General features: G+C 45.1%; 1 protein-coding gene and 1 long non-coding RNA gene across 2 annotated transcripts in view; both read right to left on the reverse strand.

Moving 5' to 3' along the window:
* Nucleotides 1-1,999, reverse strand: part of ARHGAP31 (Rho GTPase activating protein 31) — a 60,861-nt gene extending 58,862 nt beyond the window's left edge. Inside the window, exon 1 of the mRNA XM_021548869.4 lies at nucleotides 12-1,999. Within this exon, the coding sequence (XP_021404544.2) occupies nucleotides 12-111 (100 nt within the window). The 5' untranslated portion in view covers nucleotides 112-1,999. The remainder of the gene's footprint in view (nucleotides 1-11) is intronic.
* Nucleotides 2,000-4,432: 2,433 nt separating this feature from the next.
* LOC146768628 (uncharacterized) lies at nucleotides 4,433-14,327 on the reverse strand. Its single transcript, XR_014958422.1, has 3 exons — nucleotides 12,876-14,327; nucleotides 12,522-12,723; nucleotides 4,433-7,759 (listed from the first exon to the last, which is right to left on the reverse strand). It is a non-coding gene; the product is annotated as an uncharacterized LOC146768628 (long non-coding RNA).
* Between the last annotated feature and the right edge of the window lie 8,405 nt (nucleotides 14,328-22,732).

A 22,732-nucleotide genomic window follows, 5' to 3' on the forward strand; every position in this document is an offset into this window, starting at 1 on the left:
GAAGCATTTACCATCCTGCCCAGAGCTCTCGAGATACTCCGTCAGGTCGCAGCCGAACGCGCTCGCGGCTCCCTTCCTCTTGAGTTTCTGTTTGGCTCCCTTGTTCTTCATGAGGTTAGTCCCAAAAGAGGTTCACCCCCCTCCTGCCTTGCCCCCCTCCCCCCGGCCTCACGCTGGGCGACAAAATTCTTGCTCTTCTCCTCAGACCACCGCCCGTGTCCCGCTCCCAGGGAGCAACATCGGGGGTCCCGTACAGCGTCCAGCCAGAGAAGTAAACATTAATCCCCACCAGATGTTGGGCTGCTCCTGTGGCAGAAGAAGGTCAGGGCGAGAGGAGGCTCCACAGCCCGCAGCAGCAGCGATCATAGCCTGAGCCCAGAAGGGTTCTCATCAGAGGCAAGTGGGTGGTGGGTGGGTGCCCGCATCAGAGCTGGCAAGTTGGGGGCAGGAGATGGTGGGAGGACGTCTTTTCCCTCAGCGCGATCCCGGGACCCTCCACAGCCACCTTCTGGCTTTCGTCAGTCGCGCTGTCGCCACTTCCAGCAGAAGGCGTCCCAGTCTGGTCGTCCTCCTCTCGGCTTTCGGAGGAGACTGGAAGTTCAAACGGACTAATGAAAAGGGACTGGGGAAGAGTCTGCACAAGGCTCCTCTTTGGCTCCCCCCCTTCCCCTCCTCCTGCTTTGGACACTTGGAGGAATGAGAAACCAGCTTCCTGTCCTGACTCCTGCTCAGTCGCTCTCTCCTTTCCCCCGTTTTACAAATCCTAGGATAATCCAGCTCAAAAAGAAAAAAAATGCTGAAAGGAAGTTAGCTGAGGAGGGGGGCGGAGGACGGTTTTTGGCAGTAAAGTGCGTGTGTGTGTGCGTGTGTGAGCGAGAGGCTGAGGGAAGGCGGGGAGAGGAGCTGGGGGAGCAGGGATGGGGATGGGGGAGGCAGAGGGAAGATTTGCCCTGGCAGATAGCGGATTGCCCGGGAGGAAATCCCTGCGGGGCCAGGCAGCCCCGGCGCGGCCCGGCGCTTCCTGCCCTAGCAGCCCGCAGCCCGGGTCCGGCGGCGAGCGGGGACACCCGGAGCCTCTCCAGTGAATCCCTGCCTCCGCTCGCCGCCTCCTTCGCTGCGAGGCGCCTTCCTGCCCTCCAGCATCTCTGTCACTGCCGGGTCTGCCTTCCTCTACAGAGCTGCTGAAGTGCAAGAAGGGGTCCGAGCGTCGGGGCATTAGAGGGGGAAGGAGCGAAACCTTCAGCTCCCTCCTCCCCGGCAAGCAGAAACAGATGCTCTTCGGGCATGTGAGTTCACATACTTTCGAGTCAGCTCCCAAAAAAGGCTCCCCCTGACCAACAAAGGGATTTAGATAAGGAGCTGGAATGACTCAGTACAGCAAGAAGGGAAATGGGACAGGTCTGCCTTCAGGCCCTGAGCCTTGTCTGTGTCATCATCCCCTTCACCTCACAAATACTTTCCTGGTCCAGTTTTCAGTACACACATATGCCAGCTCATTACAGCAGTTCCTTGCACTTACTTCATATATTTTTATCCCAGAAATTCAGATTTCATTACGGGACTGGGTATGACCACCAGCATACCCAAGGAGGCAAAATTAACTCTCCCAAGGCTTCATTGACCCCCTCTTACACTGTGCAAATGTAGCTGTATGGGTCTGGGTTAAAAAATTAGCAAGCAAATGAAAAACAGGATATTACAGCTTTTCACTAAAAATCGGGCCAAAGACAAGGAAAGTAGTTTTGGTTTGGAGGAAAACTGGCCAGGAAACAGGGCAAAGGACACCCTTAACCCACCTCCCTTCACAAGCCTTGGTTCTTCACTCTCATGGGTCAGAGGAACCCCTCTGCAAACTCACCACCTCACTCACTTGAGAGTAATTTTTCAGAGAAATCAAGCCTCTGTCTGAGATTTGACCACTGCCAAAATCAATTCAGGTTCTGTTGGTACAGTGACTTTTTTTTTCCTTTAGAGGTGTTGCATGTTACCACTTCACACATAAGTAAAAACACCAAGGGACCTAGTGAGGGACCTTGCACAGTTATAGCTCCAATTGTGCAGTTTATCACTGCAATTATCATAATTATCCCCATTTTACAGGTTGATGACTGATGGGTTGAGGGGAGAGTGATTTCCAGAATGTGTCACAGAGATGTCTGGCCTGTCACGTCCCTGCTTCTGCTCCCACTCTCAGGCTAAGGAGGAAAACTCAGCTCTCACTACCAGACCAGTCGTTGTTCTCAGGAACCCTCAGTCTCATGAAACACTTAGAACTTCCTTGAATTATTCTGAACTTCTCACAGCACCTTGAGGTTGAGTCAGAGCATTGAATCCCTCCCCGCACTGCCATGCCGCCAAAGCCATCGCGTGCCACAGTGCATCCTGCCTGCCTGCCAAGGGCTGCACTTCAGACAGCTTGCACAGACAACAGGACGCTCAGACCTGGACGCCTTGCCAGCCCATCCTCCCCCTGTCTGGGTGGCTGGAAGATGAAGCCCTGTCCTAGCCCCTCAGGGAGGAGGCGTGTCCTGCTGCACTCAGCAGCCCTTTCCCACATGGCTGAGTCCCCACACAGGACCAACAGTGAGAGAGCAAGTTCACCATGGTGAGTAACCACACCATCTTCTTTGAAGCCCTGAACTCCCCTCTGCAGACTCCTCCCTTCCTGAGCTAAACAAGATGTTTAATATCACTGTGCTGGTCTCCTCCACTGCTCTACATCAGATGGAGGTCACATCACTACCAGGGTCTATGTGCACCTGTGCTTTCATCTGGTGACCCTCTACATCATGCTCCTGTCCCATCTCCATTGCCCTCCATCATCTTAGATATGGTTTCTCTACACTCCTCTTGCAAGTCTATCCAAACAGAATATCTTCAGACGAGGATGTCTTCATTTAAAAATAAATAAATAAATAAATAAACAAATAAATAAATAAATTTAAAAAATAAAATCACCCCCTCCATAAGTTAAGCTTCCTCATGCCACCAGCGAGGGAGTTCTGGCCCCAGGTTCAGGCAAGAACCCTGTGCAGCACGGACCCCCTCCCCTCCCTTGCACAGCCCTGCTCCAAGGTTCACTGTCCCAGAGCATGGGCACTCAGCAGCACTGCTGGATCAGCACATCACCCTCAGCCCGTGGTGTTTATTACAGGCCTGCAGGCATATTCAGCTGGAAGCACCATTTCTTGGTGCCATCTTTGGAAGTCATGGTGGTGGGTCTTGCTGGCTGATGAACACTGCAGAAATTAGGTGCTGCCATCTCATTTTGGTTATATGGGATCTGTGGTCTACTGCCCTGATTCCAGCCAGGACCCTGGACCCTAAGTGTCCAGTGGCAGGCTGCACCAACAGCCATCACCACCATGGTACCGTAGTGGGGAAAGCAGAGAGACTGGCACCCCCATGACAAGAAAAAACAGTATCTGAAGCACAAGCAGAGGGAAGAGAAGTGAGAAACAATCCAGGGAATATTCCCACTTTATTCACAGAAGCTATTTCAGATGCTATAGGTTTGCTGCCCAGCTCCTCGTTCCCATGGAGGGAGGAGAAAGGAAATGGCATGGCAAGCTGGATGAAAGAGGCGTGTGCTGCAGCAACAGAAAGAAATCCTGAGAAGCTCCAGGAGAGCTCTTGCCAGGCAGGCTGGGCTACAGGGGTGGCTATTCCCATGCCAGGATAAGGTTCAGCAAGAGGACAGAGGGGAGGTTGCTACAGGAGTGCCCAGGGAGCCTGTAGCCAAGAAGAGGAGGGGAAGAAGGAGGAGGAGGAGAAGGAGGAGGAGAAGGTCAGGCAAGGTGAGCAGGAGCCAAACAAGGGAGGCTTTACAAATAAAGCACTTCATATCGGAGCCTGAAATCAGTGCTGAGCCAAGGATTTTTCTGAGGGAAAGGGGCGATGTTCTCCAGAGAGGAAAAAATACGAAATCTGGATTTGCGCACCCAGGAGGCAGGGCTCGGAACTAGCTTGAGTGAGCAGGGCTAAGGAGTGAGCCAGTGTCCCTCCTCTGAAAGATTTTACAGACAAGATCAGGCAAACCTGAAGAGGAAAAGATCTCAGGCAAGAAGTATGGAAAGCAAAATAGAATTCAAGGTTAAACAGATGGAAAAGAATGGGGGATTCTCTCCCTCCTTAAAAAAATAGAAAAAGAAAGAAGTGAATGCAGAATAGGAGCAACACCAAGCCACATCAGGGTTCTCATAGCATCTTTCCATAGATTCCTTCCTCATTTGTGCCAACATGTGCAGAGTGTGATGACCAGTAGCCCCACAGTGCCACAGCCCAAATCTGAAAGCCATGACCCCTGACAATGACTTTAGTTCCTTCCCTTTTAACCTGTAAATATAGGTCAGGATTTTAAGTCAGTTACAAAGGCCTCACTGTCAGTGAGGGCCACAGGTTCATGCAGGAAGGTGGGGCACCTTCCCACCTTGCTTCACTGCTGATCTGCCCTGCCTCACCCACCCTTCAGCTTGAGAACGGATGTGGTGAGCCAGCCTCGTGTGTGAATGAGCACAGCACAGATAATGACTTTACAGTTCTTCACAGTTCTCTCCATTCTCACAGACAAGGTATCAGTGACACCAGGAGCCCTCTGAGAGCCTGGGGAACAAGTTTTGGCCATTAGGTCTAAATATTTCTTCCCCTTCCACTAAGAGCTGGGGCCGTGGCTGAGGCGTCACACAGGCTATTTCTGAGCATCCATCTCTCCCCTCCCTGCTGCATTTCCTTCATTGTGTTTGAGCTCTTTCCTATCTGTGGCCTTTAAATCTCCACCAATCTGCCAGGCGCCACTCAGCACAGAAGAGGGGGGGAGGCAGACTCAGAGAGGGGGAGATCTGAACCCCTAAAAATAGCCCTGCCGAGTGCGTCTGTTTTCCTGACACAGACGGTTCATTGTTAGACTCTGACACGCCAGTTCACCCTCCCTCCCCACCCCTCAGCATACTCTCTTTCCTCTCCTGCCCCTCTCCAGAGCAGTTTCCTGTCTACTCCCATCTCTGTGGCCAAAGCTGGAGTGTATTGTGAAGCCAAAGACTGGCGTGGAGTTCTTTTGTTTCTCTGAGTACATTTTGAACCACAGAGTATGGGGTTGATCCTTGTCACAGGGCATCCACAACTCTTGGTTCCTAATTCCACCCATTCTCAGCCACACAAGCCCTGTCTCCTCAGCTCCCACCTCTCTTTTTGCCTTCTACCCTCTTGACCTACACCCTGACATACTTTGTTCTGTGTTTTTCTTTAATATGCCTCTCTGCCCTGTGCAACTGTTTTGTCAGCTACTTTGCAGATCCCAGCAGCTCAGGAACAAATGAAGGAGGCACCTCACACATGCTACCAAGTCTCCTTGCTGCTGCTTACTGTCCATGACATGACAGTGTAGCCAGGGGTATGAGGTCTGGGGATGGACTTGGCAGTGCTGGACTCAATGATCTTAAAGGTCTTTTCCAACCTACATGATTCTAAGTACCCCAATATAACATGATAATTCAGTACTGACCATACTGAGCACAACTACAAAGCATACAACTATGTTTTTAGCCAGATTGCCTTCTCTCACTGTTCACAGTCCTTTCAGAGATGTCTTGGATACAGAAAACAGGATGAGGAACATATCTCCGTTCCCTAACTCAGAGCACAAACTTGTTTGAACCATGATATTTGCCTAATTCTGTGTTTGTCCAGCATCTAGCACAGAGGATGTCTAATTCTTGACTGGGGACTCAAACTGTTCATTATTTAAACAGTATGATGACCATTACAGAAAGGCTTTGTGTCTCCCTGTGTAAAACTCTATTGATAGCTCAGTAATATATGACAGTATTGTAAAACAAACATTAAGAGAAAAGAAATCTTTCAGACAAGCCACACAGCTAGCAAAACCTTCCTTCATCTCAGAGGCATGGTCTGAACCTCCTCCTAGCATCTTACCAGCAGGATGACCCATTTGGTGAGGCAGGAAAACCAGAAAATTTCCATGCTGGAGACATTCCAAAGTCACACAGGCCTTTCTGAGAGCATCCTGCCAGCAAATTTTTGAATAACTTTGAAAAGACAGCTGGCAACTTTATACTGAGTACAAGCAAGGTAGTGTGTCACAGAGGTGATTCCTTTAACACATTGCCTCACTGCAAATATCAACAATAAAGATTCCCACCAAACCAGGAAATGTTTTTGCCTGCTTTTTTCCATCCAATCAGCTAACCAAAGAGGCCCACAGAAATTGAAGAGCTTGCTTAAAACTACATTGTGACTCCATAGCACAGCAAAAAGCCCAATCAGCTACACCTGTAAACATGGGGAATGTCTTAACCATAAGGCCATTTCTTCTTATGTCTTACTAGTCTGTGAATACAAGTGATAATCAGAATTTTCAAGCACAGACAGAGTCTCTAGTAGCTGAGAAAACTCAGTTGGGAAAGAGAATCCTGAGGAGATCTATCTCTCTCTCCCTTCAGACACCCCTTGCTTTGTCACTATGTGGCAGATTTACTACCACATCCTAAGAGATAGAAGGAGAGTTTCAAGTATCAATCTCTTCCTCCACATTTGCAACCCACTGATTTTGTTGCAGTTTCCCCAGCCCTTTAGCCTATAAACACTGTTCTAACAGTAATGAAAAATCTATTGAGCCAGAGGCCTATAATAAAACAAAATAAACTATTTTGTCTCTCCTGTCCTCAGTTCTGCCAAACAACAGCATTTGCAGCACTCTGTAAAAAAACCCCACGTGCATAATTTCTGATTAGCCCAGCTCATCACCATGCAGAGAGCACTGAAACCAGCACCCACTTCACTGCCTGTATTTCCACCTTCAGATGTACCTCTCTTATCATCCGTTCTGCTAATCATGTTGCCACAGGACAAGGAAGTTGTGGGTTAACCTGACTGCATAAAAACGGCAGCCTTGCATTATTTTAATGGTGACTCAAGGCCAAGGGCTGACAATTAACCTCTATTATAAGGACTAAGCTGGAAGGGGGAAAAGAAGTGGATTTAGGGGTTTGCCCCAGCAATCATCCATTTTGGTCACTTTCTGTAGAAGATAAGGGCTGTTTCATAATAATGTTGTTGTTGTTGGAAATAAAAATCTCAACAAATAGCTCAGGGGACACTTACTATTTTAGGGATAAAAGCTAGCCTGTTACATGCTATTTTTAAAAGTCATTTAAAACCTGAGTTCTTTTATTCTGAGGTCTTCTCTTGTTGACTTGCATGAATCATCTTTTGTATGAGAGACTTATATCTTGTTTTAGCACAAGCTTTCAACTAAGATTCCTTCTGTTGTGCCTGAACATCCAGCACAAGAATGAGTTCCTACGAAGAATCACCAGCTATGATGGTGGTCTTCAGCGAGGACAGTCTGCTGTTTCACACCTTTTCTCTGTCTATAGCAGGGCAAAGCATGATTTGGTGGCATCAAAGAGAGGAAATACAAGGGGGAAGAGAGGAAATACAAGTTTACAAAAGCCACATGTCCTCTTTGCAGACACCTCTAACGAGGGCTGGCAGCTGTGAGGGGTAGAGAGTGCTGGCAGCTGCATCAGGCAAGGCCAGGTGTTCCTGCATGTGGCAGGCTCTGGCACATTTGTTGTTTCTTATTTCTGCTTGCTGAGCTACATCCCTGTAGGAAATGCTCTGGTGGGTCTGCACAAATGATCTCCTATTGTCTCCTCTGCAAGGCTGATCATTTTCCCTCTTCCTTCGTGTTCTTTCTTCCTGCCTCACCCCACATCTCTCTTCATGGTCAGGCATGCCCCTAGGTTAAGTGGAAAAACAACTTGCCTTTCTACTGTGCTCTCAAATGCTGAAGGTACTAAGCAGGAAAAGCAGCTCTGTGGGGAAACTCCTTTGAGTGTCCCCTTGCTCAGGATGTGTAAAATTAAATCCCCCATAACTACGTCAGAAAAAGCCACGATTCTCCTTTAACGTTTCCTTACCTGTGCCCTGGCTGTTCTAGAGGGATGTGTTTTCTGTGGGGATATGCCAAGTTAAAGAGGATGTTTTTAAACTTCTTTAGCACACATGTTTTCTCTTTTCCTTTGCTTTCAGAAATGTCACCAGCTCTGCAGTGCTGTCAGCAAAATTATTTAGTTTGAATCCTACTGAGTCTCAGCACCTCCAAGCAAAGGTGGCACAAAGTTCCCTTCTTTCCATCACAGATCGAAAGGGCTCTTGGCTTGCCTTCATTCTTACACCTCATTGCCTGAATCTGTAGTTCAGATTATTTCCTGACTCGTGCTGAAGTTAGACTGGGTGTAAATTATAGCAGAAACTACTCAGAAGACTTCAGGTTAAAACTGGTTATATTCTCTTTGTGCTTTGCAATTACTTACTCAGCTTAACAGTCTGCTTTCAACTTTTATGGCTAGTGTAGGTGGCCAAGAGGACTGGGACATCTCGAGAGCCCTCTCCTGTGTAACTGGGGTGCCTACAGCAGATCTGGTGTCTTTTCTGTAGACTAGCAGAGCGGGATTGTCATCTTTGGAGTAAGCTTTGGCTAGAAAGCCTGGCTCCCTAATGCTGCCCTGCTATATTTAGACCCTCTTCTGGTGTGCCCACCCAGTGCTGTTCCCCTTGTTTGTTTCCTTCCAAACAATGAGACCTGAAAGAATTGCTTGGAGAGGGGCCAAGGCTCTTGCAAACGAAACTGTCAGGCGGCCAAGCTTTGCAATGGGCCCCTTGTAACATACTGTACTGAGAAATGGGAAGCAATCGTGCCTCTTCACTCCAACCTCCACCATGGCCTTTTCCCCCTTGCAAGAGCTCTGTGGTGTGGCCCTGCCCCGAGGACTGTCTTTGAGGAGGTGTCAGAAGACACGGAGGGAATGCCAAGAGACAGCAAATCAGCATGGCAAGGAGCAAAGCAAGATCTGCTCTGTGTTCTCCCTCACCCCCAATCCTGTATTCCTGCCAGAGCACATTTTAGCAGCAGGTTGTTCCTGGAAAGCTTTTGCTATCTCTGCCCTGATTGTAGTAGGAGCTGCTCATGTACATATAGGGTTACAGGTGTGGTCAGATGCCCTTCTCCCTCACCCCATTGTTCTTTTCTGTGCTCTTGTGGTGTTTGGCCACCATTCTCTGCTACAGCAGCACTGTAAGGGGAGAGAAAAAGCAGCCCCAGCCCTACTGGTGTGCAGAGCAAGAATAAGGTTACTTCTGCTTGTTTTAAACAAAAGGAGCCAAAGTAAAAAACAAACAAACAAACAAAAAAACCATATAAGGGAGAAGAGAGAATGAAAGTCTTTTTTAAGTCTGAGAGGTCTGCCTAATCCACAGCAGCCTAAATGATGAGAGACTGGAAATCACAGATTTGCATCCAAAATGGATTTGTTCCACTACCTTAAGTTCCAACTTTGCTGCTTCTTTTGACCCTCTGAGCCGAAATATCTCTAGCCAGAAAAGGACATGTGTATCCCTGAGGGAGATTCCAGGAACATCCTTCAGCTGGATCAGATTTGGGTCTTCCTTTAAACCCATAAGCACTAAGAGAGGTTTTCTTGGGGGGAAAAAAAAAAAAAGTGGCAACATTTCCAGCTGTGTAAGAAAGGTGCTGAGTACCAGAATGATAGCAAAATTTACAGAAAGACTAGCTAGAAAAATATCTGCCTAAACCACAGACATCTAGTCCTGCCTGAGAAGAGTGGTATAAATCTCTTGTGAGGAGGTGGGCAGGAGTGCATGCCACCCCAGTGCCAGTGTCATAGTCTCACTCCACTGATCACCCCATACACACAGTACTCTGGCAAATTTAAGAGGTGCTGGGACAAATCCAATGGTTTGAGTTATATAGCATTTTTTTGTAACAATACCAAGTATTTCCAACTTGAAAATGGAACCAACTTTTAAGAACAGCTTAGGAGAACGCATGCTGTCATGAAAAATGCAGCTGGGGCAAAAATAAGTAGATAATAATATTTTGAGACCATGGGCACACAACACTGATTCATGGGCTTCGTAGGAAAGCAGTCTCACGGGGAAACTGTATATGAATGGAGGGTACAAGGAACTACCCAAGTGCTAAAATTCATGTTTTACAGGTAAATCAGTAAAAGGAAGAAATTAATGCATCAAGGAGAGGCTGCATTTTAGACTGACCCCTAGCAGACAGGGTCTATAGGATACAGCATGAAAGACCCTACAGTGTTGCACTTCAGCATATCACAGAAGATAATTTGAGTAACTCAAAGGCCTTCAATAAAACTGAGTCAATTGGGAATTGCCTTTGTCATAGAAGATAAGGGAGTTATTAGAAAACCCAGTATGTGTTGAGTTTTCTGGATTCTAATATTATTGTCACACAGCAACTGCCACGAAGTCCCAGCTCCTGGTGTCAGGGGGCTTCTTGTAAGACTCTTAAGATTTCAGGATAAACCACTACCAAAAAAGCTACAGCAATCATTAGTGCATAGAGAAATTTTAAAGCTACAAACCCAAAAAACTTGGAAAATTTTGGATATCAAGCTGAGAAAAAGAGGCCTGTCTCTGTAGCAGCTCCTGATTTAGTGCACACAGGCCAAACAAGAAATCTGTGATCTTGGTTTGTGTTGCAATAGAGAAGGAGGTTATTTCATACTTGCTGTTTATTGCAGAACACAGATCCACTGTGCTCAGTGACTAAAAATCATTTATGGAGCCTTAACAGTCAACAGGAAATTATATTCACATTTTGCCAAATCACTTTATCATTATGCCATTTTGAAAAGACTGTTCATCTATTTCAGTGGTTGCTTAGGAGATGTGACAGGGATTGGTCTGCAGCCACATCCTTTCCTGACTCTCCAAGATAGTGCTGCAACCCCTTACCTAGAAGAAAGCTGCTGAGCAATTGTTTGAATTACCAGGGAGATTTCATGCTTGGGGTCCTTTTTTGACCCGTTGTGGCAACAGAGTCAGGTGGAGAAAGCTTCAGCTGAACATGAAATGGAAAATGTTGCCAGCAGGGAGAATCAGGAGGAGGTGGATTAATGACATCCTGAGAAGATTAGGGATGGCAGTGAAATGGCTGCTGAGGTGGTGCTAATTGTTTGAGGAACATGCAACAAAAACCTGTGTTTGGTGATTGCAGAATGGGTCCTGTTCTGGGAGGAGCCTCTTGCAGAAACTTCTATTTAGATGTGAAATGAGCAGGAGCAATGGGATGACTGCTAGGGGTGCAAGCATAGCTGGTTTGGGGTTTTTAATTATGTTTTTAGCTTTGAAGTTAAATGGACCTTCCTTTTAGAAAATGAAGCTGTTTAAGAAATCAATGGGAAATTTTGTGTATTAAAGGTCTATCCTCACACCAGCAACGTGAGGTAAGTCACCACTGAAAAAAATAGAAAAATCTGCTGAAGTCCAAGAGCTTCTTTCCCTACAATTTTCAGACTTTTCCTGGAAGTTCTGGGAGGTTTTCTTAAATTTATTGATTATTTATTATTATTTTTATTCCAAAACTATGGTCTTACCAGAACTACAAAGTTCATAGCAAGTTGGAAAACCGAGGAAGACTAGATTTTCTTCTTTTGTCTCACTGTAAGTGAGGCTGGAAAGGCTGAGATCTATTCACTCTAAAACCTTGTAAGACATATGAACCAAAAAGAATCAATTAAATTCACACCTACAGATAATATTTCCTTTCCTTGCTAAATCAGTTTTATCAGCTTCTATGTCCTGCACAACTATTGGGTAGCTCCATTATCAAATAAAAAGTAGAATTTAAATTATGTCTTTCTGCATCTTAATTGAATTCAAATTTTTATCTAAAAATAGCTTGACACAAATCAAAGTAAAAAAATAATTATCACATAAATAAGCAAAGCCATTCGCTATTTTCCAACATAAGTAAATGCAAATTGTGGATTTGAATAAAAGTGAGTGATTAGATTGTTCTATTTACATGTGCAGAGAGCCCAGTCTAGCAAAAAATTACCAAATTTAGAGGAAAAACTATATTTAGTTTCAAATCAGGATGTTTTAATTACCAGCTAACAGGAAGCAACCTTTTTAGTTCAGTTCAGTTTTGTTTTCTGGTAATTTTTATAGAGTTTTAGAAATAACTACAAATATGAAGCATAATTAAAATAGATTACGCCAATCATCCTTTTTTTGCTATCTGATATTTTTAAAGCACACCATCTCAAACAGACATAATCATATATCAGTCATGTGGAAACTCCAAATGCTTTTCTAAGATACCCCAATTTGTGCCAACTCACAGTTGTCTCCCTTGTAAACTCTCTGGGCTACCCACAAATTAGTTTGAGCTAGATCATCTCTTTTCAGGTTAACCTTTGCAATAAATAACATGATTTCTCACGTGTTTGCTAGCTTTGCTCATTCTTTATGGCCAGAGAAGAAGTAGATAGCAGTGGAGACCCCCAACACCCAGTATGTGCTTAGCAGCCTCCAAACAAAAGAAAAAAAATACAAAACACTGTTTTTTCTGTTCACTCTAGGCCAACACTAGCTCCTGCTTATTGCAGGTATGTGAAACCACAGCCACTCAATAGCTGAGGGTTATAAACACTTTTTGAACTCACTGTGAAATGCCACAGCACTGAGCCCAGCTCTTGCATCAGGGACAGCTAGGCACCGCATTTCCAGAAGACCTTGGAGTCTCTGTCACCCCTATGAGTCCTCCTGCTCTGCCCTTTCCGGGTACAATGTTTCCCATCCTTCAGCTTTTTGTGCCGTCCTTGGGCTCCCAGAGCCCATTTGGAGACTGCAGAACAATAGCACTTGCTGAAAATATGAAATGAGAGAAAAGAAAACATCTTGGTAAAACACACAAGGGGAGTAGGATATACAAATAAGATGTGATAGCTCAGCTCTGGGGCCCCAGGATCTATAGGTTGTGGATAAAAATGGCTTTTATTTTTCTTCTCGAGTCTTACCTCTTGTGCTTCTGAAAAATGCCAATAAGGAGACAAATCCCCTTTGTCATCTCTCCTAGGAAGTACATTCCTCCTGTGCCAATACATCATACCTTCTATTACCATAAAGCATTCTGGATCCTTCTCCCTTCTTTTATTTGGCTTCTAATCTCAGTGAATAATTTTGCCATAAATTGTTTATTCAGCAAATTTCACTTCTTTCTCTACTTTTGGAGTATCCCAGAGCAGATTGAAATTTCCTCAGGTTCTTTATTATCTCAGGCTATCTGGTAAGTTTTCTGCAGTTTCTTCCTCTTGTCCATGGATTGACTGTGAACTTTGACTAGTTGTGGTTTCAGGCATTTATTTGGGCCAGCTGTGACAAGTGAGACCATATGGCCTGAGAAAAATCAAGAGCACAGTCTCATGCTAATGTTTGATTGTAAAAAGATCATCATTATTGCTTTCAGGTGCTGTTAACTTTTACACTGTGTCTTTCACTTAAGGAGGATGCTGAAGGGAGAAAGATTTAAGTGTAAGACTGCAAGCCATTGAAGGGGAATAACTTTTTCATTATATTCAGAACAGGATGTAGCCTCAGATCTAAAATTCAGAGAGAGCAATGATGACAGAGAAATTACGTTGTCAAGCTGCCAAAAGCCTCTTCATTTCACTGCTATCCTGGGACACCTTCGTGTTCTCCATGTCCCCATCCCTGCCCCAATAATCTGTTGTGTGGTTGCTGGAGGCAACTATTACAGTAAGTAGAGCAGGTAGTGACACAGGGATAGCCCCAAAATGATCCTTCTTTTAAATACTGTGTGTGTTGCCACAGTAAGGAAATCCCATGAAAGGGTGTCCCAGTGTTGGTGTGGTAGGAAGGAGGGCTCTTTGAAGGGAAGTGCTGGTCTTGGCTGGCCCCTGCTGTGCTGTGCTGGCCACACCTTGCTCTGATGAGAGCTTTGGTGCAAAGCTCCGGCTTGCTGCTTGCTCCTGTCATCCCTGAGCTCCTTCGTTTGCCTTCCAAATGAAGGAAGGAGAGGCAGGGGGTGGAGAGGAAAATCAACATGGTTTCTTTGGACAGTCACTGCCCAAGAGCACTTTGTGGAAAAAGAGGAAAACATGAGAGCTCCACCCTTTTGCCACTGAAACATCTCAACCACATCCCAAACCTCAGCTAGCTAGAGATTCCTTCCTCACACTGAGAAACAGAAAGGGAGCCAGGAGAAGTGGGATGTACAGGGACCCAGAGATATTTTTAAACATGCTGGAGGTCTGATTGCATAGTTTTGGCCTGGTTTGGTTGGCACAAGGCCCTTTCTTTACTGGTTTGGATAGAGCACGCTTGCTGAGGAGGCCCTCCTCATGTGTCAAGATGAAATTTTCTGGCTGGAGAGACAGCTTTGGGGATGAATAACCAGACCCAGCAGCTTTCTTAACCATGCTTGTTCTGCAACTTTTGTCTGAGAGGAGACCCTCCTCTCTGACTTGCTGCTCCATGTAATAAAGCAGGACTGCCAAAGAGGACCTGCTGTGGGCCATGACACAATATCTTCAGATGGGGACTTCGGGCCCAGGCAGCCTTTCCTTCCCTTCCCACCCAGCTCTTGGGCTATCCAGAGCCCCCGTTCCCTGTGTGGGAGGCAGCCAGCCACCCTGCCAGGTTGGACCAGACCCTCTGTCCTTACAGAGCTGTGCCTCAGGGCTGCTTGCCAGCCACAGAAAGGGAGCACAGGAGGAGGGAATTGAGGAGGAACCAGTTAGGGACATGAGCCATGACTAAACTTTGCATGCAAGCGTATGTGGGAAATGGATATGGAAAGAGCTGAGGCTGTACTCAGGGGGGCACCTTGGGTGCCTTATGCTTTTCAGAAGGGCTAAATGAGAAGGTCAAAGCCAGATGATGAAATCCTCCTGACTAGGCTGTGGAGGGAGGCTCTGCACCTGGTGTACTTGATCACTCTCGATGCAGTGGGAGATGATGACAAGGAACTGAAGGCAGGAGAGGCACAGATACTTCCCCACACACGGCTGATCTCAGCCCATGTCATGCTGTGGTGATGTGGTATGTTGTGGTGATGTAGGACATCCTGTGACACAACTTGTGACAAAGCCAAGAAAGTTTAAAAGTGCTAAAGCAGAAAGGCTTCTCTGTGTTTATTTTTGGTAGAAACGGGAAGGATGCTGGTGAGGCTAAAAAGAGCCCAAGCCATGTCCTTTCAGAAACCTACACCTAACAAACTGTATTTTCCAACACATGGTAAAGGCAAGATTTCATCCTTTCATGGAGAAAGCATTCAGTTAGATGGGAATTTCTTCACCTCCTGTTGAGAAACAACCTTACCTGGGTGGTAAATGAGCTGTCAATCAAGCCTGAAGGTAACAAAAAGAAGAACGCATCTGAGAAATCAAACTCAGGGTAGGTAGGAGTTCAAACCTGTCCAGGGTCACAGCGCCATAGGTCGCTCCTGAGGAAGGAAACACAGGAGTTGTAGTTAACACCTTTCATTAGGGGCTTCAGTGTGCAGCTCATCTGCAAGGCAGCACCTCCATCACTTCCAGATTAAGCTACTTGAAGGAATAAGCTGCTCTTGTGGGTTTTGTTGCACGCAGGGGAACTCTTGATCCAAACACTGATCATGATTTTTGTGCCTCATGTACGAATGCTGCTAGAGCTGCAGTCCTAAACTAAGGACTCCTCAGTTTTTCTTACTGATTTTTGTTTTAAAGCAACTAAAACTTGCCAAGAGGGAACAAAGGAATAATTTAGCCTCACTTGCTGGTAAATTAACTTTTCCCCTATGGATCTATATTCGTTTTTTTCTTTCATAGATGGTGCAAGCAGGTAGATTTAATTTTTGAACAAAATGGTAGTTAGTAGCTGTTAGTAACACCTGATCCTGCCTCTCTGGGCAAAATACCCATTTAGGAATCCCTGTGTCTGCAGTAACTAAAGCCCCTTAATTCAACCATTTGTCTGCCATTTTCCTCTGAAGTAAAATTACAATCTGCTCTGACACAGTTGCTGCAGCAGGAGCAGCACGTAGGGCCCTCCATCACTCATCGCTGGAGGTATTGGTGGGATTTGGGACACAGTTTGACATCTAGTGGCAACGTGTGGTATAATCCCAGGGCTCATACAGCGAGTGCAAGGGTCACGGTCCTGCATCAAGAAAGGTGAGGTGAAATCTTGTGTGCTGCGTCTTCTTATCCTGCACTCACTTTTGAAAAAAACAGCTAAGAGTAGACCCAGGTCACATTTCATCCCGAAAAGAAACATATTTTAAGATTTGTGTTTTGATCTCTTTGTTTATGATCCCTTAGTCCATTATGCAATAGCAGGAAGGTCTTAACGCAAGTAAAACAACAGAAGATGTGCAAATAGTTAATTCTGAAGCCTGGCAGGAGGCTGAGATTAAATAAATTTGGGGTATTTCAGCTTCAGGTTTGATTGGTGCCATTAATGATTGCAACCAGGAAAGTCTTCTTAGCTGTTCTGCTCCTAGGAACTGAATAATGATGTACTGATAGAAGCATCTTTATTAAAAGGAAACATGGGGAAGAGCAAAATTATTCAGGTGATTTGAGCAACAGCCCTAAGTAACACTCCTGGAGGGTTACAAAGAAAATGAAATATGCTTTATACTTTACTACTCCACATTTCCCACAATCAGAATGGCAAGTATCATAATTCCTTCAGAAACATTATTTTATCCCAACCTGTACTTAAAATCTCATGGGGAAATTGCATGCTGTCAAAAGTTTGGCCAGTTTCTCGGCTTGGACTGCAAGGAACAGTTCCTTTGAGATTGCAAAATCTGCTTCTTCCCACTGAAAGCAACCTGTGCACACAGTGGCCAGGCAGTTTCTCTGTCTGCCTGGAAACATTAGGTTAATATGTATACAGAGATTAGTAACAATTTACCAGGGATTAATCTGACCCACTGGGTATAGCTGCTGAAACAAACAAAACAAAACAAAAACAAAAAGTTAATTAGAAAAATATATATACACATTATATATATTGAAATATGTCTAAATATATATCTAAATAGATAAGAGTTCTGAAGCATTTTCTTTTCTCCTAACTGCAGTCAAGAGGTCCTTAGGGCAGGAATTATCTCTCTGTGCTAGGAGGTTGGTTGCCACAAACATTTGTGGCACAAGACAAACAGGGAAGTGTTTCTTCTAGGAACCAGGTACAACCACAGAAAGAGGAGAAAATCCAACAGATGCCAGTGGCATCTCTAGTGTTTTCTAGTTGGTGGTGATGGTGAAAGAAAATTTTGTTGTCGATAAGTTTACAATTGTGTAATGTGACAGAGGTTTAAAGGAAGACTATCAAACAAAAACAGTGAAAGATCATTCATAGTCAAGATACTGCTGTCAATGTGAAAGTATACAGAGTTCTTTTGAAGGGACAAAGTGAAAAACAGAAGAAATATGGCCATTACTTCATAAAAGAGCTTGTAGCCTTCTCCTACATATCCCATCTTTGCCATCAGCCTGTGTAGCTGCATGTCCATCTGCAATCCTGGGAACAGCCAGTGAAATCCCCATTGAGGTCTACTGCACAGGAGTACAAACTCAAAAATTTGTAAGCATTCTTTAGGAAGTGTATAAATCTATGTTAACACATTACAAGTATTCTTAAGTTTCCATTAACGCTTTTTTTTTATTATTATTATTAATTAACACATGAATATTTTGGGGAGGGGCAACTGAGATGAACATAGAAAAGCCTATATAGGAGAAAGTTGAAAAGATAATGGCCATGTTTTTGGTCTCCCAACACATAACAACTGAATCTTCTTATCTTGTTAGTATCATCTTGATAATGGTAATGATAACTAGTGCTGCACTTGCTTTGTATGGTATTGGACCCTTAAATATTTGGTGCATTTTGCTGTGACTGTACATTATGTTAAAAAAATGACAGGTAAAGTCTTTAGGAAAATTTATAAAATACTGGTGGGGATGTATGCTGCTGTCTCCAAGGTAAGAACCGTTCTGGTCTTGGTCTTAAAACAGGAGGAAGAAATAGGATTTTTGTCCCTGTGTATGGGAGTTCTTCCTTCCCCTTTCTCCTCCCATTATGTCTCCTCTAACAGCTCTGCAGTCCTGTCAGCTGGAAGGTGAAATTCTGAAAACTCAGGTGAGTGCTGGTTTCTGCTGTGCAGGGAGGGGATCCTGGTTCCTGGTGTTTTACACCTAAAATCTCTCAGCCTTAAGGGCATGCTGTATTCCCTGCACAATATCAGCTTTCTGTTCTCTTGTTCCTCAGCACCTTGCTCTCTCTGCTCCCGTTCATTTGCTGTGGAGAAATGGCTGAAAGAAGTCACATATCTCAGTGTACCAGCAGCTCTGATGCCCTTTTGCAGACACAACAGAGCAAGGGTTTCTGCGACCTGTTTCTGGGTACTGTTCCTATTCATCAGGAATGACTCTTCCTCTTGCTGCCTCAGTCCCTCTGAGCCCATAGAGGCCATGCAAGGCACAGAGCCAGGGAGGCAGGGTACGCAGCAGCCAGTGACCACGGACCCACTGTGCTTACAGCAACCAGCAGGAGCCCCAGCATCACCACAACTTCAACACAAAGCAAACAGGCAGGATGGAGCTGCCCGTGTCTTCCTGGGCAACAGTTTCCTTCACAACCCAGCTCTCAGACATTTACTCTTTGCAGCAGTGCAGCTCAGAGGCAGAGCCCACGCAGAGGCACTGGAGGAGCAGATTTTGCTTTCCCTGCCCTCTGGCAGGTGCCCTCCTTATGCAATGCCTTTGCAGAGCAAGAACCACTCTTGTGCTAGCTGGGACCTGTGCCCACCACGTGTCTGGCCATCCTTCCCCTGAGGCACCATCCTGCATCCTTTTGAAAGACCTAAACTGCAGCAGCTCCAGGGCTGGAGCTCAAAATATTTTCCCTGACAGATTTTCAAAGGAGATGTCAGGGAAGGATTCATCTCCCCCAGCTGTGCAATGCCTACGTCAGACCTTGACATCTACAATATCTCTTTTTATAATCAGCCACAACTAACAGGCACTTGAAGGGCACGGTTCATTTCTTTTTGCTGACTATAAAGGAGGGCCACAATCATCAGCCTAGATGCAAACATCTGCATTCAATCAAGGGAGGGAGATGAATTCCATCCCAGTGCCCAAAATTTTTGGAAGCTCTAAATATTTAACCCCATTGCTTAACATTCAGAAATTATTTCGCATTTTTTAGGTTGGAAGCATTTCTCTCTTTTTTCTGGCAAGCTCAGTCTTTCTCTTCTTGCACACTTTGAAAAAAAAGAAAATCTTGGCATCATCTCAGAGTAAAATGGTGGATGCTAGTTAATTGTCTAACAAAATTGATTGATTAATTTTTTATCTATCTATTTATAAAACTCTCTTAACACTATGAAGTGCTATAGAAATGCCATGTTGTTGTCAATAATTAATGAAGTAACATCTGGTGGGGCACAAAGATGGATCACTATCCCACAAATAAGGGTACACTGTGTTAACTTGAACACTATTTTTAGGTAAGTGAAACTCATTACAAGCCTCCACAGAACAGTTTTGCTAAAGAATGGTCCTTACCTCAGAGCTTTTATTGTTGTTCTTGCTGCAGCTCACATAAAATAGTAGCCCAACACTTTGTTTTCATCAGGATTATTATATTCTTCCCACTTTCTCCATTCTGCTCAATTTCTGGAGCCACTCCAGCAACTGGGATACCTGGTCTCCTGCCAATGCTCCATCGAGCAGCTGTCCTGTGAGCCTCTCCAGTACCCTCCCCGAGAGGTAACTTCTGTGTGTGTGTGTGATGCTAATGAGATGCATGTGGCTTCCTTTGATAAGTTCAGAGAAATGTGTTGTGCGTTTGGGTTCCCACCGATCCCTCCTTTTCAAGGCTGCAGGAAGTAAATCAGTCATGTTTTAAATGATCCCACGCTCCAGCTGCTGCAGATTTGGAAATTGTTAATGAATGCTGCTCACAGCGTTATCTGCTCGTGGCCATATGGCTCTGTGGGAAGAAACTTCCATCCCAAAGTATTCTGTGCACCTTTCTGCAGTTCTGGCAGCACCGCTGGAAGGCAACCATCACCTGGCCTGGAGGGTGACAAACAAATCTTCTTTGGTAGCCAGTGCATTGCAAGCAGGCATGGGAGGGAATTTCATTTTTATGGCTTTTACGCAGGCCACTGGGGCAAATTTTACTTTCTGTGCCAGCGTAGAGCAGATCTTGAAAGCCTTGACTCCTAATGATGTGTGGACAGCATCCTGCTTGGCATTATAATGCATGAAATTAATCCTTTTTGATGCTGTATTCTGACTTGGAAACTCTCTGATTCTCTTTTCAAGGCTCAGCAACCTTTGGAACAAATGTCCATTCCTTACCCCTGCATTCCAGTTCCACAATTCTATCCCTCTGTGTGTGACTAGTGGGAGGCTTTATCATATCGAATGTAGACTAGTAAAAAAATATGAATTAAAAGGGACCTCAGATATTAATTTTACCAATCTTCCGCCCAAAAGAGAATTACCTGTATCTGGGCCATTCCTAGCAGATATTTATCTAATGTTACCATGATGGAAACTCACCCATCCAAGACAATCTACTTCAGTGCATCTGTAGCCTTACATTCCTCTTGCTGCAGTTCATTACATTTCCTTTCCCCAGCAAAAATATGAAGAAAAAATCCCATGCTTTTTGCAGGGGCCTTTTATGTGTTGAAGACTGCATCACATCCTCCTCCTGAAGCAGTCATTTTCTCTAGCTTAGGCAGTTAGTCTCTGTCTTTTCTCACACATCTTGTTTTCTCGACCACTGACCTTTGTTGGCACTCTCCTCCCAGACTCTGCCCAGCTGATGCACAAACATTTTGAAGTGTGATGCCAGCTGTCTGAATGAGATCATACCAATCACCAGTGCTGAAGGATTACTACCCGGATTCTTCCCAGGAGTCTAGCCATACATCTTAGTATGGTCTTACACATTTTCCCAACAGTGTGACATTGATGATTCACAGCCTTATTTTGATCTGGTGGAAACCCTTCCCACCCACCCTTTTCTCAAACCCCTCTGCACAGGACTGTTACATAGATAGCAACAAACAGTTGCTTTTCAGTATCTAAGGGATTTGCTTCACTTTGAATGTTGCTGATTTTCCCCTAGGAGAGAGAAAAAATCCACTGTAACTCCCAGATATATCTTAGAGGACCAATCTCCAAATCATTAAAATGATTACACCAGTTTACAAAGCTAACTAAAAATAGAGTTCTCCCCTAGTGAGGTCCTTTTAACCCCTATATGAAACTTTCAGCTTATTTTAGTTGGCACCAACTGAGCCTTGGCCTTCCCTGGGAGGAGGACGGAGCTCGCTCCAGCATTGGGAAGGTCAGGAAGGGCTTGGCTTGAACTGCAGAACCCCATGAGTAAGAAAGAGAGTTTTGTCACCTCTTCTGTGTAAGGTGACAACAGATACTATAATACTCTTATAGTTTAGAGGGAGGACACTTTGAAGAGCCCTTTGTTAGAAAACCAAGGGCATGGTTAGCATATTTTCTTTTGTTGCTTCCTCATGCAATGGAGAGCTGCAACAGTCCCTTTGACATTTCACTGCAAGGAAATTTCAAGGAAAGGCCACCTTTAAGTGCTGTTCCAAAGGCTTCAGAGCAGATCAACAATAACAGACAGGGATGATTAAACTACAGAGGTGAGTTTGACACAACTGCTGATGTTTGGCTCAGCCAGTGCCAGTTTTCTGTCCAGAAGATTTTCCTTTTTGAACAGAAGAGGGTCCAGTCACACAGCTTGCTAGGCTGAAACAGGGAGACTGAGGTCAGAGAGGAAGTCCTCACTGGCCCAGGGGAGGCAGATAACTTCCTAAGGGGCTGCCTTCGCATTCTGATGCTGTTAACATGCATATGTGGTGGAGGTGAGTGCTGAGAGGAAGGTCCATAGCAAAAGCTGGCTTGTTCCTCTGTGAGGATGATGGGACAATACTCTGCACAAAGCAATAGGTGAGTTACTCCTCACAGTAGCATGACCTCACCAAGAGCTTCCTACCTGCCTGTGGCCCCTTTCCTCTCCTCCTGCTGACCAGCCAAGTTCTTTGACCTCCATGCTCCCCTCCCAGCAGAGAAGAGAGCAGCCCTGCAGCAAAGATGAGGACAAGGCACAATTGTCAGCCTCTGCCACCCCTGTCAGGGTCAGGCCAGCTGACAGACAAGGAACCACTTGAGCTCAAGGCTTCGGCAGACAAAATGAGCAGTGCTGGGATCAATCACACACAGGCCTGTGGATATTCATCATGGGTAAGAGGTGCTGTCCCCAGAGGATGATGCTTCATACAAGGGACATTCCTGTCTCAGCCTCTGCAACAGCTGGAGTTGGGGAGAAGACCTGAACTATATGGAGAAACTTGTAGAAAAGTTAATGCCCTGCTATGTTAAAAAAAAAACCTACTTTTTTTCCTCAACAGAAAATCTCTAACTCTTGTAAAATGAAGCTAGTTGCTGATCTAATTCCAAATGCTCTCTGCTTGACTTGAAAGTGATTTCAGCAATGCTTTGATCTACACCCAAAAGCCACTGGGAATAGTACCAACTGCTCAAATAGGCCAAAGCCAAGAAAGGAAAGGATCCCTACACTTAAAATTAAAAAAAAGAGCATCCTGCTTCTTAGGCCTCCACCAGATCCACCCTGCACCCAGGCAAGCTCACAGGCTCTTAGGAATGCTTCTGTTCAAAAACAGTAATACCCTCTGGAAGGTCATGTGCTGTTGGGAATTATTTCCTTCTCTTTCTAGATCACTCTACCCAGCCTTCTAATTACAGCTGGGTAGATTATTTTTACAAATAAATTATCCAACTAATTCAAGCCTTTA

This window comes from Lonchura striata, chromosome 1 (genome assembly GCF_050655825.1).
Source record: "Lonchura striata isolate lonStrDom1 chromosome 1, ASM5065582v1, whole genome shotgun sequence".
NCBI classification, from domain to species: Eukaryota; Metazoa; Chordata; class Aves; order Passeriformes; family Estrildidae; genus Lonchura; species Lonchura striata.